Source organism: Lytechinus pictus, chromosome 9, assembly GCF_037042905.1.
Source record: "Lytechinus pictus isolate F3 Inbred chromosome 9, Lp3.0, whole genome shotgun sequence".
Lineage (NCBI taxonomy): Eukaryota > Metazoa > Echinodermata > Echinoidea > Temnopleuroida > Toxopneustidae > Lytechinus > Lytechinus pictus.
Genome location: NC_087253.1, coordinates 11,597,954 through 11,615,345, shown reverse-complemented (window position 1 = coordinate 11,615,345; position 17,392 = coordinate 11,597,954). Strand labels below are relative to the sequence as shown.

Below are 17,392 nucleotides of genomic sequence, written 5' to 3'. Positions count from 1 at the left end.
ATTGCACTTAAAATATGGGTATATATATATATATAAATATATATAAATATATATATATATATATATTATTTGATTGTGGGCATTGCACTATGCAGCAATTTACTTCCCATGCATACATGCATTGTCAAGAGATATAGAAATAAATAAGCAGAAAAGAGACGATGAAGCAATATATAGAAGTCATAGAAGAAGGATTAAAGATGGGAAAAAAGGAATAAGATGACGAAAGGGAAAAGATGGGGAGAGGAGACTTGTGTGTGAGAGAGAGAGAGAGAGGGAGAGAGGGAGAGGAGACATGAGAGGGGGAGGGAGGGGGAGAGAGAAAGAAAGAAAGGGGAAGTACGCCGAATATATACAGTATGTTCCCTATAGATGGCGCTATAACATTTATAACTACATGGAATAATCAATTACATTACACTCTGTAGGACGCACACCACTAATGGGTTCCGGCAATTTCGGGAATGACCTTTAGACCCGTACCCGTAAAATGACATGACGAAATGGTTGGAAAAATATTCATATAAAATCAACGGTGCATATCTGAACAGTTTTTTTCATAAGGGCATAGAGAGGGATTACTACTGGTTCTGTTCAGTCCCATGGGAGAGCAGTAATTTGTCAATGCTGGATTTTATGGGAACTTAATTAGTTGCCCAAGAAACCCTGTGAGCACTGTGACTGCAACCAAGTTTGCATGTAGTCTTGGTTTGAGCCCCTATAGCGCAAAAAATGCTGAAAAACCCTTTTTCATATTTTTAGCATTTGAATCATACTGAATGAACTACCAAATGATAAAGGTGCGGATGATATCATTATTAAGACGTATTTTTGACGATATTTTTTTCAAATCTCATTTTTAACACATGGGTCTATGGGGAAATAGTTAGTGGTGTGTGCCCTGTTCTATTTACATGACTATACAAGTGGTTGCTGTTTCAGCTTGACTTCAAGTTCAAGACTTTGATAATGAATGAAATCAATATAGACTGGGTTCCAAAAGAAACTGATCAAACTTTAAAAAGGCACTGTCAAAATGATAATTTTTTTACACAGGCTAGCTTCAATGATCTTTACGTGTGTGGTTGTGTATTGTTCCAGTCATTAAAAATGTTAATGTAAATTTCGTGGGCGCGTCATGGTCTAGTGGTTCTGACTCTCGCCTTTCAAACAGAGGGTCGTGGGTTCGAATCCTGGCCATGGCGTGTTTTCCTTCAGCAAGAAATTTATCCACACTGTGCTGCACTCAACCCAGGTGAGGTAAATGGGTACCGGCATGAAATAATTTCTCAAAAAGCTGTGTGCACCTGGATAGGTAGCCTAGCTTAGCCGGGTAATAATAATAGCAGGGCCCGCTGGGAGAACTGAAGTCGCTACCCTGGGTAAATATACCGTTATAATAATAGTAATTATTATTATTATTATTTAGCCAATCATTAAACATGCCCATGATGGACATGTGTAATAAACTGGGAAGTTTGTTTAATCCCATTTCACTTTCAATTGTCTTTCTTGTGCCATTTTGTGACTTTGGATTTTTTAAACCAATTCACGTGAGAGGCTATAATTATAGCCTCTCTGTATACTCAAATTTCTCAATTAGAATCGGATACACAGAATATTTTTTTCTTCATTACATATATATATGTATATACATATATATATATATATATATATATGCAATGAACAAAATATATATATTCTGTGTATCTGATTCTACGCGCCCATAATATTCATATTGTATTTACATTTCAAGCAAACATCTGAACGTTCTCAAAATGATATCAAGACCTTTTAAAAGTTCTGAGGACCGTAACTAAGGCTCCTTTTCTGAACTCGGTTTCAATTTAACCTCTGGTCTAAAATTGTGGTTTGTCTATGGAGAGCCAATTGTGACGCAAATCTGTAACAGTATAAGTTTATTTTTCAGCTCATTTGAGACTCATATCATTTATAAATGTCAAGAAATATTTTTTTTTCTTCATCATGTATACATGCGGAAAGAGCATAGTAAATATTTGAAACAATATTGTAATAAAAAATGTCTTTTTTTCGGTTTCCAATAATTTTAGCACAAAGTTAGACCACGGTCTAAGTAAAACCAGACTTTAGAATATAATAGCTATTTTTTATATAGCGTTTTTCCCATAATGGCCCAAAGCGCTTTACATCATATTATTACCCCGGTCATCGGATCCTTGCATGCCCGCATACAATGTATGGCCTTCTCTATTCCATTGGGAACATTCCAACAAGAGTTCCAAGACTCAATACGGCTTTTTTTTTTTTTAACTTGCAATGCAATATTGAATCAGAATGTAATTTATTGATTTAAAACAGAGGACAAGACGTAGTACGTGACCTTGAAAGTTGGATTATTGCAAGTTCTCATCCAGCACTTCGAGCATTGGGGCCTTCTCCATCGGCATCGAGTGCGATATCGAGCTCATCATCGAGCTGGAACAACTATTCCCCGCAGAAAGGATGGTATTCTTGGAGTTGTGCGTGCCGATACTTGACAGGGTGGTACCTCATTGCTCGCCTTTACCGAGACAGGTCAGTCCCCACTGCTTGCGAACCATCGGTTTACGAACACAATAAAGGAGAAAGATGAACAGGCCCTGGAACGCGTTCAGCGCGATGAAGATGGGTTCCGAAATCTGTGATGTAAAAAGGATAATGGAGTTTGAAATTGGACTTGCTTGTAATATCATCCTGTAGTGAGAAACACAGTGTTATACGGTGTGTTCACAGTGGAACCTATTTGGTTACACAGTGTGTTATTTGAGTGCTCACAATGTGTTCACAGTGGAAGCTTTTTGCAAAAGGTTGTACAGTGTGTTGACATTGTTTTCTTAGTATGTCCATTCTATTACACAGTGTGTTCTAAGTATGCTCACAAATGTGATCACAGTGTGTTCACAGTGGAACCACTTTGGTTACAGTTTGTCACAGTGTGTTCACATTAGAACCTCTTTGGTTACACAATTTGTTGACAGTGTGTTCTTAGTGTGTCCACACTATTACATAGCGTGTTCTGAATATGCTCACAATGTGATCACAGTGTGTTCACAGTGGAGCCTCTTTGGTTACAGTGTGTTGACAGTGTTTTCTTAGTATGTCCACCCTATTACACAGCGTGTTCTGAGTATGCTCACAATGTGACCACAGAGTGTTCAAAATGTGGTCGCAGTGTGTCACACAGTATGTTCACAGCAGAACCTCTTTGGTTACAAAGTTCGTTGACAGTGTGTTCTTAGTGTGTGCATTCTATTACATAGTGTGTTCTAAGTATGCTCACAAATGTGATCACAGTTTGTTCACAGTGTGTTCACAGTAGAACCTCTTTAGTTACAGTGTGTTGACAGTGTTTTCTTAGTGTGTCCACCCTATTACACAGTGTGTTCTTAGCGTTACACAGTGTGTTTTGAGTGTGCTCACGATGTGTTCACAGTACAACCTTTTGGTTACACAATGTGTTGACAGTGTGTATTTTTTGTGTCCGCCCTATTGCACTGTAGGGAGAAACACAGTGTGTTCATAGTGCCTAGTGGAACTTGTTTGGTTAAAGATCATGCTGATAGTGTGATATTTGTGTGTCCATAATGTTACACAGTGCGTTCAAAGTGAACTTAAATCATGTGCCTAGTGTGTTCATAGTGTGTTCACAGTGTCTTCATAATATTACAGTGTGTCCACGATGTGTTCAGAGTGCGTTTGTTGTGTGTCCATATTATTACCCAGTGCGTTCATAGTGTGCTCACAGTACATTTATGTGCAGACTGTGTTCAAAGTTTATTCACAGTTTGTTCATAATAATACAGTGTAATTTAGTGTGCTTAGAGCGTGTTCTTAGTGTGTCCATAATATTACACAATGCGTTCCTAGTGTGCTCACACTATGTGCACAGTGTGTTCAAAGTGTGTTCACAGTATGTTCATAATATGTTTTAGTGCGTTCATAGTGTGTCCACAGTGATAGACAGTTTTTATATAGTTGACTTTGTATATGTTATAATTTCCACAGTCTAAATGCTCAAACTCAACAGTGTGAAGACAAATCCACACTGTGGATAGGCAATGCAAATGTTCACAGTGTGTACACGATTTACACTATAAAAATGCAGAGGTTTTCTCGGGGGTAATTACAGAAATATCAAACACATACATCTATATTAAAACATTTTGGAGGCAATATTTTTTTTAATGAATAGGTTAATACTACATGCATTTATTATAGGTATGAAATACATTGTTTGTACTGAAAAAAGTAATTACTAGTTATTTATATACTCCATGCATTTCTACTGAATTTTAAGTGTTTGTCATCTCGCCTTTTTCCCACTTGTATCAAAAGTCATCAAAGCTTTTACAATGATTTATTTTTATAATAAATATTATCTTTCTCTTTACCTAAATTTTCCCTCAGCTGATTTATACCGAATTGTATTGATAACTTATGTAACTTATAATGTCATATAATATAATCAAAGGCTTTATGTACATCATTTGATTGTAGTCATTACGTAAACATGTGTTCATATTTACTCTCTATAATGTTTATGTAATTATAGCTTTTCATGTTTAATGTGGTATTTCCGATTTGGATGATGAAAGACTAATTTTGAACAAAATAAGCCGATCCTTTTAATGATTTTTTAAAAACTGTACCTGACTGAAACGCGGGATCAAGAGAAAGTATCCACTAATCCATGTCAGGCCAAGCAAAAGCAGAATACAGATGGCGTTCTCAACCCGTTCGATGGTCTCTCGACGGTTCGATTTAGCAACTCTCACCCGACCAGCAAAGTTTGAGGATTTCATCAGCTGGACGACCACCAGGGCAAAGATGACGGCGTTGACGAGGACGATGATGGCGATGGGAATGAGGAGACCTCCGATCTGAGACGTCACTTCCAGGAAACATCTAGCGGCCAGGGAAAGAAAAGTACACGAAGATTTGAACGTACGTGTTACAAGGTAAAGTTCATGCATGATCAATAATATTAAAAATCGAATGAATGAAAGTGAAAACTAAATTGTAAACGATAAATGTGATGGAATGCACTTGAGATAATAATAATATTCGTGACGATGATGATTATAATAACAAAAATGATGATAACAATAATTACAATAATAATAATAATAATAATGATGATGATGATAACAATAATAATAATAATGAAAAGATAACAAAAATAGATAATACAAGAAATTTAAGAAAATATCCAATAAAGTAAAGAAAACTGATAATAATATATATCATTTAGAGTGCGCCTTCTATCTAGTTTCCTATTCAGAGGCGCAGATGGAATTATTACACAGAGAGGGGGGTGTCATTTGAAATATGACACCTCATGTACTTGTGTTGTGTTGTGTCGTGTTATTGTCCTTGTCTCTGAATTTCAAAATTCTGTACATAAGATTTTTGTTTTTGTTTTTTCCCCCCCTTTTCGTTACTTATTTTCATGTACTCCTTTACGTATATTTCAATATTCCTTGTATCTAAGTTTTTGAGGGGTCCACATTCTACAAGCTTTGCTTTTTAGTGGACCCCTCCATTCTCCATTCTTCTCATTGATATATACTTATATTGATTCTAATTATATTTAATTATATTGATTATATTGATTTAAAATTGATATACACGTTAATCTATATTTGAATTACTTATTGAATGTTGAATCTTGTTCATGCTTTTGTTTAAATTGAATCAATTATCTTGTACATATTTATATTATGTTGAAGAATGAAAAATAAATTTGAATTGAATTGAATTGAATATGATGAGAATAGATATGTTTTAAGGTTGGCTTTGAATGACTCTACAGATTTGGCATTGCGTATTGTTGATGAGAGTGCATTCGACAAATTTGGAGCACTATGAGCAAAAGCTTTTTCACCAAATGAGCATTTGATTCTACGAACTGTCAACAACTCTTAGATTTCTAGAGGGTACATATTCAGAGATAAGATCGTTAAGATAATGATGAGCACAACCATTAACAATTTTCCATGTAAGCAACAAAATCTTGAATTTTATTCTCTCCACCACAGGCAACCAGTGAAGTTCTTTTAGAACAGGCGTTATATGCGTATATTTCGAAGTTTTGCTAAGAATTCGGGCAGCCATTTTAAAAATTTATATTTGAAGAAAGCACAGACCCGCAGTTTTGGGGCTATACTTAAGAATTTACAGCCACACTGTGATTGTATGAATTTATTAGCATATTCATTTAATTTAAAAATAAAAAAGACAATGTTGATAATTAAAAAACTGTGTGGTACCTGTATATATTTCTTCAAAAAGTCTTCTCTCACATATAAAAGGGATACTCCAGGCTGAGGATAATATGGTTTGAAAAGATAATGAAAAATCAGACAAACAAAACACTGAAAGTTTGATCAAATTGGACAAGGAATAACAAAGTTATGATATTCTAAAATTTTGCTTTAAACAGTTGTTTTCATGAATATTTAATGAACGAATTGATGATGTCATATCCCCGCTCGTACTTTTGTATTTTATTAAATGCAATTAGGTTTATTACATTTTTTCCTCCAAGAATTAAAATAGTTGATTGACAACTGATTTAGCGCATTAGATATTCATTGCTGCAACTTATTTCATTATTAGGGAGACATACCATTCACATATATACGAAACAATTATGATATCATGTAATAACAAATGAGAAAAAGGAAAGTGGGAATGTGACATCACCAGCCCGCCAGATATTCATGACGACGTGCATATAACTGTTTTCACAAAATATTGAATAATTTTAGAATTCAATAACTTCGTTATTTGTTATCAAATTTTGATGATTTTTTTAGCATTTCGCTATGTGAATTTTACTCTACTTGTTTAAATATAAACACATTCAGCCCGGAGTACCCCTATATTTTTTAATATAATGACACAATATGTGAGACATGCGTCAAGTTTAAGGTGTTGAAAAGTTGAAAAGGAAATTGTTCATCATTGTAATAACTTATGAGTATATATTATACGACTATATAATAAAGATAATGTATAGCGGTAACACTTTTAATTATAAATCATGTTATTATGTCCATAAAGGTCAATTGTTGCGGGGTAGTGTAGGTCTTGAGGAGGCGCTACGGCATAATAGGTTTAAAGGTATCAAATAAGTTACTCACAAATCCTGATGAATGTATTTTTCTTGCCTAATGAATCCTGTCACGATGACGATCATTGCAGGCAAGCCTATGATTCGGAATAAAAAAATTGACAGAATTTTATAATTGTGAAATAAAAAAATATGCCTTTAATCTGAATTCCTGTATAACCCTATAGCTTACGGGGGGAGTGAGATCAAATTTATGACGCCCGGGCACGCGGTTATAAAATTATGCAACATTATGTAAATGCATGTCAGACCGAAATTGCTCAAAAACGTATCATGTACAAAATCAATACAAAAGCTGTTCCATCTAAAATTTATAAATAAATGAGTATTCTCACTTTTACTGTCATTTAATTTGATGCAATTTATGACTAGAATCATGTCCCTGATGAAATGAAAAATCTTTTCTGAAGTAACATATTTTAGGTAAGAACCACCCCCATAAAAAAACAACAGAAATTGGCTCGCGCTTCGCGCTCATTTTTTGATAATATACCCAACCTTTTCCTAAATTATGATTCATGCATTAATTAGCGTAATTAACTAATTAAAAATGAATCTGAATAATTTTGGTACAACTGACTATCAAATTGTGGAGATTACATCACATGGGTGATATGCGTGCCAATTTTCGTCGCGACCGCACAATCAACTGCTGATATCTGGGGGGGGGGGGGGGTGGGGAGGGCAGAAACAGCACGCGCGGGCTATGCAATTTCAAAATAGCCAGGGCTATCATAGGGTTAAACTATAAACTTACTTGGTAACATGTTCTTGGTATACTTTTCATTGGTCTGTAATTGTATTATTGGTGCTTTTTTTTATGCCAAAACGAGAAAATAAATGAAACGAAAATGAACTCGATTAAACAAATCAAATATTAAATAGACCTTACGATATAAATTACACATAAGCCAAATGGGGGCACTAAGGGGGGGGGGTACCCACCTCTATAATTTTTGATAGTACAGACAGGAAAACAAAAGAGGGTGACAAAGGTATAGATAAGAACCGTTAGGTCTTGATCATGTAATTCCCAGACCAAGTTAATTGATTAATAATAAAAAAAAAATACGGCACCTTAGGTTGTATTGCGTACCCAATTTTCTTCCACCAAAAATACCCCGGTGCTGCCCCTGCATAATTGATATAGGCCCAACTACTGGAATGAGTAGAAAAATTATACAACTCCCAAGAATGTTCTGTAATCTGATTGGTCCAAAACGGATCAGATGATATTCAGCGAATTGCATTATTGCATCCAAAGTGCACTATCCTGCATTTTGACGTCATGCCAAAAGTACTATCCTGCACTCTGACGTCAGAGTGCAGGATAGTGCGAGGTCTGGAATTATCTAAAATTATCTAGAATTTAGATCAAATATAGCATTTTGGGCATCTCAGTATCACGGGGAGGAGGGGGGTTGTATAAAACAATGCATGCATTCGTGTGCATAGAGGACCTAAATAATGAACTCTGTGCTCGACTCGCCAAATGGATATACCGCACTCGGTCCTGAGGAACTCCGTGCGGTATATCCATTGGCTCTTCTCGCACATCATTATTTGGCCCTGCATGCACGCGCTTACGTGCATTATTTGTATACTAATGAACGTGGACGGCGTCAACATATCACGGTCAGAGTAAAGAATAATTGTTTGTTGATAACTCATTTAGGCCTAACCCCATGCAACAGCAGCCGCCTTATACATGAATTTCTCGATGTAAGTATTGAAGATCTTGACGATGATGAGGTACGTGTTGTATCCTTCGACTCCCATCCAGGTCATTGACGACAGTACGAAGTAGTGGATGAGACCGGCGATGAATCCGCATCCGACGTCCTTAATGCGGCATTCCTGCCTTGCAGTGTCAAGCATCATCATAACAATAAATGATATGTAGAGACAGAGCAATGTCGCGCAGAGACAGATGAAGATCTTGTTCGTCTGTTTCTCTCTCAAAACCCTTTCGGAATAAGGAATGAAATGACATGAAGTTTACCCATTTTTATTTTGCTAGGTGTGGTCAATACGTTACATCCCAACTGGGAAATAGACAGTGTGTCACAGCTCTCGTCACAGTATGTTCACAGTGTAAATAAATATGTTAACACAATACATGTGTTATCTTCTTTGATAAAAATGCAGTAAATACATTACACCCCCAGCTTGGGAAAACACAGTGCCCCAGGGTGTTTCCAACAGTGTGTTCAAATGTTAAAGGACGTTAACACAAATGTAATCTTCATTTTATTAAATGTAAGATATACATTATATCCCAAGTTGGAAAAAAATAAAGTGTCTCACAGTGTAAAATAAAGGTAACACTTAATATAAATTACATTTGCTTCAACATTAAAAAAAAAGGTTTACCCAATATTGGGTAAAATGGGAACATGCATGTTTCTTGGGTAAACATATACCAAATATTTTGTTAATTCTATGCAATGTTGCGTTGAAATTTACCCCTCAAACATGCATTTTGCCCAATACTGAGGGTAAAAAAATACCCAGCAAACATGCATGTTCCCTTTCTACCCAATATTGGGTAAATTTTTACACTATGTTTTTAGAGTGAATGAATGTATTTTACATCCCAGCTGGGAAAACACAGTGTCTCACAGTGCTTCCAACAGTGTTCAGCAGTGTGCTAACGGTGTGTCCACAGTGTGAAATTAAGTTAACACAACTGGCGTAAATCCTTGCGTCTTACCTATAGTTCATGTTAGGGGGGGGGGGTTGATCTATTGTTCCATACCCCACTTGAATAACGTGACGTCATGGATTTACGCCCGTGGTTAACACTAACATAATTTTAATTTGTTTCATTGTGATAAATGTACGTTAAATCCCAGCTGGAAAGAACACAGTACCCCACAGTGTGCCACACAGTGCGTCCACAGTTTGTACAAAGTACACGATGTCCACCAATATAATTTTGATTGCCTAATCCATTGTGTGTCACAAAGTAAGTTATCATTTAAAATCAATTTAACGCCGATTTATAACCAGATGACGCTGATTATTCTTGTCCGATGCCGATTTAGATTAAGGTGGCGCTGATTATCCTTGATCGGCGCCGGTTAAGACTCTGGCAGTGCCGATTTTTCTTGACTGGCGCCGATTTCAATGGCGCTGATTATTCTTGTCCGGCGCCGATTTAGATTTAGGTGGTGCTGATTATTCTCGATTGGCGCCAGTCTTATGCAGGCAGCGCACTGCTGATTATTTTTAACCTGCGAAGTTGTTGGGAAAAGGGTCGTTAAAAGAAAAGATAAGGAAGATGATATGCTGCGGGATAATCTTTCCTCTACTGTTGCTAATATATCAGTGTATAATTTTTTGAAAGCGGCGCCTTTTCTTTTCTTTCCTTTATTTTTATTTTTTCAAGCTGCGCCTTTTCTTTCTTTTACTTTTTTTTTCGGCGCCGCTCAAACATTAGGAGGGGGGCGCGCCCCCTGTGTCGGAGTCGACATCGCGCGCAGGCGCAGGCAGCGCACAGAACTGGAATTAGTCCAGGATAGAAGAGGCATAACCTTGTTTTTCCATATTTACAATATTTTTGGGGGGTTTCTTGTTAATTCGAGGGTGCTGATTACGAATCTAAAAGATGCCACTCGTGTAACATTGAGCATTTTCCGCAAATTGGCAAAATCCAATATGGCCACCAAAATATGCATATTACCCATGAAAATCATAAAATTGCAAGTGAATTGGCTATAAAATGTATGTAATTGTGTTGCAGTAGTGAAATACTCTCTGAAAAAAACATTTTTTGACAAAATATTCATTTCTTGATATTCAAAATGGCCGCCACAGACCTCTGTATAGCCTATTATGTACAATATGAATAGGGAAAAATATTTTTTCACAAAAATTATCACTAAACTGCAAGTAATTGTGATCTATGGACGAAGTAATATATAAAAATCATCAATGCTAACATGATATACCATTTATTATGTCATGTATGGGAAAATTGTTGTATTTAATATTCAAAATAGCTGCCACTGGCCCAAATGGTATTATTTTCTATGGCAAAGGGGCCAACAAAAATCACAAGAGTGAGCACTAAAATACATGTTATTAAGAGAAACGAGCGGAATACTGACTAAAACACAATTGCTAACGAAATATATCATTTAATATGCCATGTATGTGATAAATGCTGTATTTTGATATCCAAAATGGCCGCCAAAGGCCCTAACAGTATGAGAAAGAGGACCAAAGAAATCACAAAATTGAGCACTGAAGTGCATTCATTTGTAATGAATAAATTGGATACTGTCTAAAAAACAAAATTTTTTACGAAATATATCTATCAGGTTTAAAGTTAGTGTTTAATACTGTATTTTGACTTTCAAAATGGCCGCCATAGACATTGATTGTATAATGTACAATGCGAACTAAGAAACAAATTTTCACACGATTGAGCATCATAAATGCACGTAATTGTGATCTATGAGTAAAATATTGTCTGAAAGCATAATTTTTAAAAAGATATATCAGTTCTTCTGCCAGGTAGGTGATAAATACTGTATTTTGAAAGTCAAAATGGCCGCTACAGTTTCCAACATTATTATGTACAATGTGAATGGGGACAAATGATCTTAACATATTTTGGCTTACTTGACTAAATGGTGTTGTGTGAGTGATATTGTCTGAAAACATGATCTTACTGACGAAATATATCATATCATCTAAAATTCAGGTGATAAATGTTATATTTCAAAATTCAAAATGGCCGCCATATGCCCTTTTGTGGAAATTACCTGTCCTCATTCTAATTGTACATAATATAATAAGGGCCAATGGCGGCCATTTTCCATTTCAGAATGCAGCATTTATCACCTTAAATGCACCACATATGATATACCTCGTTAGGAACCATGGTTTTAGACAATATTTCACTCTTACATCACAATTATATGCAATACTGGTCAAGCAAAGCCAAAACTGTCAAAATTATATGTCCCAAATTACAATGTACATAATACTTTTAGGACCTATGGCAGCCATTTTGAATTTAAAAGTACAGCATTTATTACCTCCATGACCAATATGTGATGTATTTATTTAGAAATCATGTTTAATACAATGATGTTTACTCATACATCACAGTTACGTGCATTTTATGATTCTCACTCTTGTAAAAATTAGATTCCCTATGCGCATGTATCATAATTTAGTTATGGCTTGCATCAGCTATTTGGAATGTCAAAATACAGTATTTATCACTTACATGGCAGAAGAAATGCTATATTTCATACAAATCCTGTTTTCAAATAATGTTTTATCATACAACAGGATTTCATGGATTTCATATTCAAGTAAATCCAAATTCTTACAAAATTACATGTCCCCATTTACATTGTAGATAATACTGTTAGGTCCTATATGGACCATTTTGAATTTCACAATACAGCATTTATCTCATGCATGACAAAGAAATGATATGTTTCGCTAAAAAGCATGTTTTCAGACAACATTTTCCTCGGTGATCACAATTACATGAATTTTGTAGTTCTTACTCTTGTGAAAATTAATTTCTCCAATCGCATTGTACATGATGTATAATGGGCCTATGGCGGCCATTTTGAATGTCAAAATACAGCATTTATCACATAAACTGCATTTATATTTCGTAAAAAATTATGTATTTATCCAGTATTCCACTCGCTTATCTTAATACTAGTAATATGTATTTTAGTACTCACTCTTGTGATTTTCTTTTGCCCCATTAACATTGTCCATAATACTGTCCTGGCATTTAGTGGCTTTTTTAATATTAAAATGCTTCATTTATTACATACATGAAATAACAAATGATACACTTCGTTAGCAATCATGTTTTCATCCATTATTTCACTAAAAATCACAATTACTTGCATTTTTAATAGTGCTAATTTTTGTGAAATGTAGTTTTCCCCATTCGTACTGTACATACTATAGAATACAGGGGGTCTATGGCGGCCATTTTGAATATCTAGAAAATATTTTTTTTGTCAAAAATCGTTTTTTTAGAGAATATTTCACCCCTGCAACACAAATACACACATTTTATAACCAATGTGCGGGCAATTTTATGTTTTTTATGTGTAATTTGCATATTTTGGCGGCCATATTGGATTTTGCCAATTTGTGGAAAATGCTCAAGGTTACACGAGTGGCATCATTCAGATTCGCAATCAGCACCCTCGAATTGACAAGAAACCATTAAAAAAATATTGTATAAATGAAAAAACAAGGATTGGTTAATTTTCTATGTGGCCTAGCCTGGACTAAATGTGACTGTGGTGCTTCAAAAATGAAAACCATATGGCAAGAATTAAAAAGAAATCGGTTAAAAATATGTGGGCACATTTCTCTCCCAGCTCCTGGACCCTAGTAAACAGTATTTTATTATTATTTTATTTATTATTATTTTTTTAATTATTACTTTTATCATTTATTCTAATTTGTGTCACTCTTTCGTTGTTACCTTCGATATTTTGTATAGCCTCCTTTTAAACTGTCTTCCGTCTCTCCTTTATACTATAGTTTTGTAATGTTGTCTCTAAGTTACGTATTGAAACTAAGTTACAGGGGCTTGACTCCCATACAAGCTTTGCTTTTCTTGGCAAACCCCTCCGTTCTGTTTTATATAGTTATTAGTCAAAGTTACTTTAGTTCTCATTAGTTCTCATTGTTTATACCTTCTAATTCTTATGCATTATTACGATTGATATTGTACTTTAAATTGACTATGTATTGTTACTTTGATTTTGTTTGTGCTTTGTGAACGGAAAATGAAGAAATCTAAATCTAAATCTAAAGTATATCCGGTCGAGCCGCGTCGGCCAGCGCTGAATAATCGCATGCACTATAGCGCAGGCAACAGATGTCGACCTTTTTCCCCATTAGGCATGCATTGCGAATTATGGCGCACCGTATTATGAAGACACTGAATTCGAAAGGTTTTGAACTCTCTTCAAATTCATATGAATCTATCTCCTGGCACCCTCCCTCTTCCCGCACCGTAAACCAATTTTTCGCCTTTTCTTTCCTCAGATGCCTAATATGAGTACAAATGAAAAGTCAGTAACAACGTATAAACATTGATTAGGTATTGAATACTTGTTTCTTGCATCTTAAACACAGAAACATTAAGAGATAAACAAACAAACAAACAAGAACCCCGAAATAATCATTGGCACCTACCCTCGCACTTACCACCAATTTATGAAATCCTGGAGGAGGCGATGATGTGACCCTTTTCTGCTCAGTCACGGTAGTTGGGAAACTCATGAGGACTGTTCCTCTGTTTTTCTATGCCAGATTGAGTCTTGTGGGTGTGTTATTCCCCTCCTAAGCTGCTTTAGCTACTGCTCTTGCCTCAGTTTTCGTCTTTTGAGTAACTTAGGGGCTTTCATAATTGCTTGTGCGATCGTTTGCGAGCATTTGGTCACAATAGATGTTGCACAGAATCGCAACGGTTGTAAGCAGTCGCACCACCAATTGTGAAAGGGGCTTTAACATGGTAAAGGATGCCATGTTGATGATGATATAATGGAATTAACACGTTGATGCGATCTTGGTCTGTAGCTAAGTGCTAAACAAACCAGGATGTCCTTTCGAAATTCCAGCAATACTATACGTTCATATGCACCACGCCATCAACCAATAATAGCATTTCTTTCAATTAGTTCACCAACCACAAGCTAGCACAAGTCATGCCTCACTGACTACCTCACTGACCAGATACCTGATTAAGTTTCAACCTATCACAGGTCCTGAAAACTCCATGCCTTAAGAAAATCCGCCACGGAAGAGGGAATTTTATTCAGACAAAGAATTTGATAAATCTTTCTGCGTCCTATCTACTCACAATAGGGGAACATCTACACAAAAGAAATGAAGTACAAAAGAATACCTTCTGCGTCCCACCATTGCATGGACCACCCTTTCTGCACTCCATAAAAGGGAAACTCACAAAGAACCTGGCCATGCCACTTCATCTCAGGCACAGTGTTGCACATTGTACAAACACGTAGATGCACTATACCACGGGCCTTTTCACACGTGAATCTTGAATCATTATTGTAATGATGATTTCTATTCGTCTTTTGAATCATCGGAGCTTTTACACGGAAAATTCGTACCGTAATTTGAGTGAAACTTAACTGGCCACCCTTTCACACGGTAAAAAAAAAAAGTAATTTAAGTGATGATTCCAGTGAAAAATACGGCTAATGACGAATGTTAAGCACATGTGAAACCAAACTAGGAGATGATTAGAATCACGAACGCTAATCACAGTCACGATAACAATAGCAATCGTCATTACAATGATGATTCAAGATTCACGTGGGAAAAGCCCCTGGAATTCACTTCCAGAGTAGAATTTGAATTCGTGATTGTGATGAGCGTTTGTGATTCTAGTTTGGTTTTATACGCGCTAAAAATTAGTCATTAGCCTTATTTTTCACTGGAATTACCATTCAAATAACGATTTTTTTTAACCGTGTGAAAGGGCGGTAAATCTTTTGAAACATATCTCTTGTACATTCGTCATTTCGAGGAACCAAGACTCCCATAAAGGAGATATTCAGAGGAACCCTTTCCTTCTTTTCATTACAGGTAGGAAGGATGTCTTATTCTTTGTTCCGTTATTAATGTATTAACGTCATGTGTTCCTTATTAATGAGTAAACAATGCCTCATTAGGCCTAATTGTCTATTCATACTATCATATCTTCTGCGTGCACCTACCTCCCCTCCCCCTCTACACGTTGGTAAATTGGAAATTCGTCTACTGCAATTTGTCCACTCACCACATGGTCTACTTTCATTTAGTCTAATGCCATTACGTCCATCAACATTTCGTCTAATAACCATTTGGTCCAATCATCACTTCGTCTGATGTCACTGTAATCACAATTTCGTCTCATAATCGGTTGGTCTAATATCCATGCCATTTTCATTCATTTTGCACAAGAACACTAAGTCCCATGAGACCAAATGGTATATGGACTAAATGGCTATTGGACCAACTGGTCATTAGACGGAATAGCATCATACTAAATGAAAGTAGACCATGTGGTGAGTGGACGAACTGATGGTAGACCATATGATAGTAGACGAGTTGGCAATTTGACGAATTGGCATTAGACGAATTGGAAATAAATCTACACGTTCGCTGGATTCGCGCATATAGGCCTATATAGAGAAGAAAAATAGATGTCGTTAAAGTTTCAGACAGGTGTACCGCTGTCACGTGTGTGTATATATCGATAAGAAAGTACTTTAACTGACGGTGATTATGATTTTATTCGCCCTCCACAATAATCCTCTGTGAAATATTATAAAGGACTACTTTTTCGCCATTACGCAACATAGATGAGCGAGCTAGAATTTTTTTTTGACGTATATAGTATATACGACCCGATCGTTCCCGGCCCCGAGCGAGGGACCGCTCAGCTAGTCAACCCCCACCCACGGGAAACTAGTGAGCCCGCCAATTTTGTCTTATTTGCATATTGCCGACTCGCGGCGTATTTGCATATACCTCAGGCTTATTTGCATATACGGATCACCGGCCGCACCGTACATCGACGCACTGATTGGCGAAACGCCCGACCAATCACACAACGGATCAGTGCCCACCTATTGTTCCCGCGTTCGTGCGTACGGTCCTGGGGACTGGTATAAATAGACTACGTTATCAGATAATTTTCGTCACTTGATAAAGAGTTGCAGCGGCACTCGAAAGCTCGTGAACTTGTAAGCTAGTGAACACTTTTTGCGAGAGTGATCACGAATTTCCTAGAAAGCTAGTGAACATTTTTTGCGAGAGTGATCGCGAATTTCCTTGTTGACCATAGTAGATTGCGAGACAAATAAATACCCTCTAGCGATTATTTCAGTCTGCAATAATGAACCTATTTAGTTTATAGTATATAGTTAGGCAAAGTAAATAAAACAAAAGTAAACACAGCAAGCGATGCTTATATTTTGAACTATTTACAACATTGGTTATAGACATAATGATAAAACACGAGGCAATATACATCGTCTGTAAAATTTTATTTTGACTATTGCAGGACAGGCATACCAACGGAACCGACGGAAAACGGATCCTTACTTGATCGGACATGAGCATTTTCATCATCGCCATCATCACCTTCGCCATCACCATACATTGGCAAAATAGATTTGTACAATAAGATAATTAAACCATCGTATTTAGATCTTGAGA

At 36.2% G+C, this 17,392-nt stretch overlaps 1 protein-coding gene across 1 annotated transcript; it reads right to left on the bottom strand.

Annotated features, from left to right (window-relative positions):
- Nucleotides 1-1,982: 1,982 nt before the first annotated feature.
- Nucleotides 1,983-14,890, bottom strand: LOC129267742 (adhesion G-protein coupled receptor G2-like). Its single transcript, XM_064104682.1, has 5 exons — nt 14,369-14,890; nt 8,839-9,122; nt 7,167-7,233; nt 4,671-4,926; nt 1,983-2,660 (listed from the first exon to the last, which is right to left on the bottom strand). Exons 2-5 carry the CDS (start codon nt 9,038-9,040, stop codon nt 2,532-2,534), a joined length of 654 nt encoding a protein of 217 aa, XP_063960752.1. The 5' UTR covers nt 9,041-9,122; nt 14,369-14,890; the 3' UTR covers nt 1,983-2,531.
- Nucleotides 14,891-17,392: the final 2,502 nt, after the last annotated feature.

What these genes read in the sequence shown, in the direction of transcription:
- LOC129267742 (XM_064104682.1), bottom strand. Translation starts at nt 9,040, where the DNA reads ATGATGATGCTTGACACTGCAAGGCAGGAATGCCGCATTAAGGACGTC. An exon ending in AAATACATTCATCAGGATTT is followed by an intron (nt 4,927 to 7,166) that starts GTGAGTAACTTA and finishes CCTGGCCGCTAG; the next exon opens with ATGTTTCCTGGAAGTGACGT. An exon ending in TGATCCCGCGTTTCAGTCAG is followed by an intron (nt 2,661 to 4,670) that starts GTACAGTTTTTA and finishes TTTACATCACAG; the next exon opens with ATTTCGGAACCCATCTTCAT.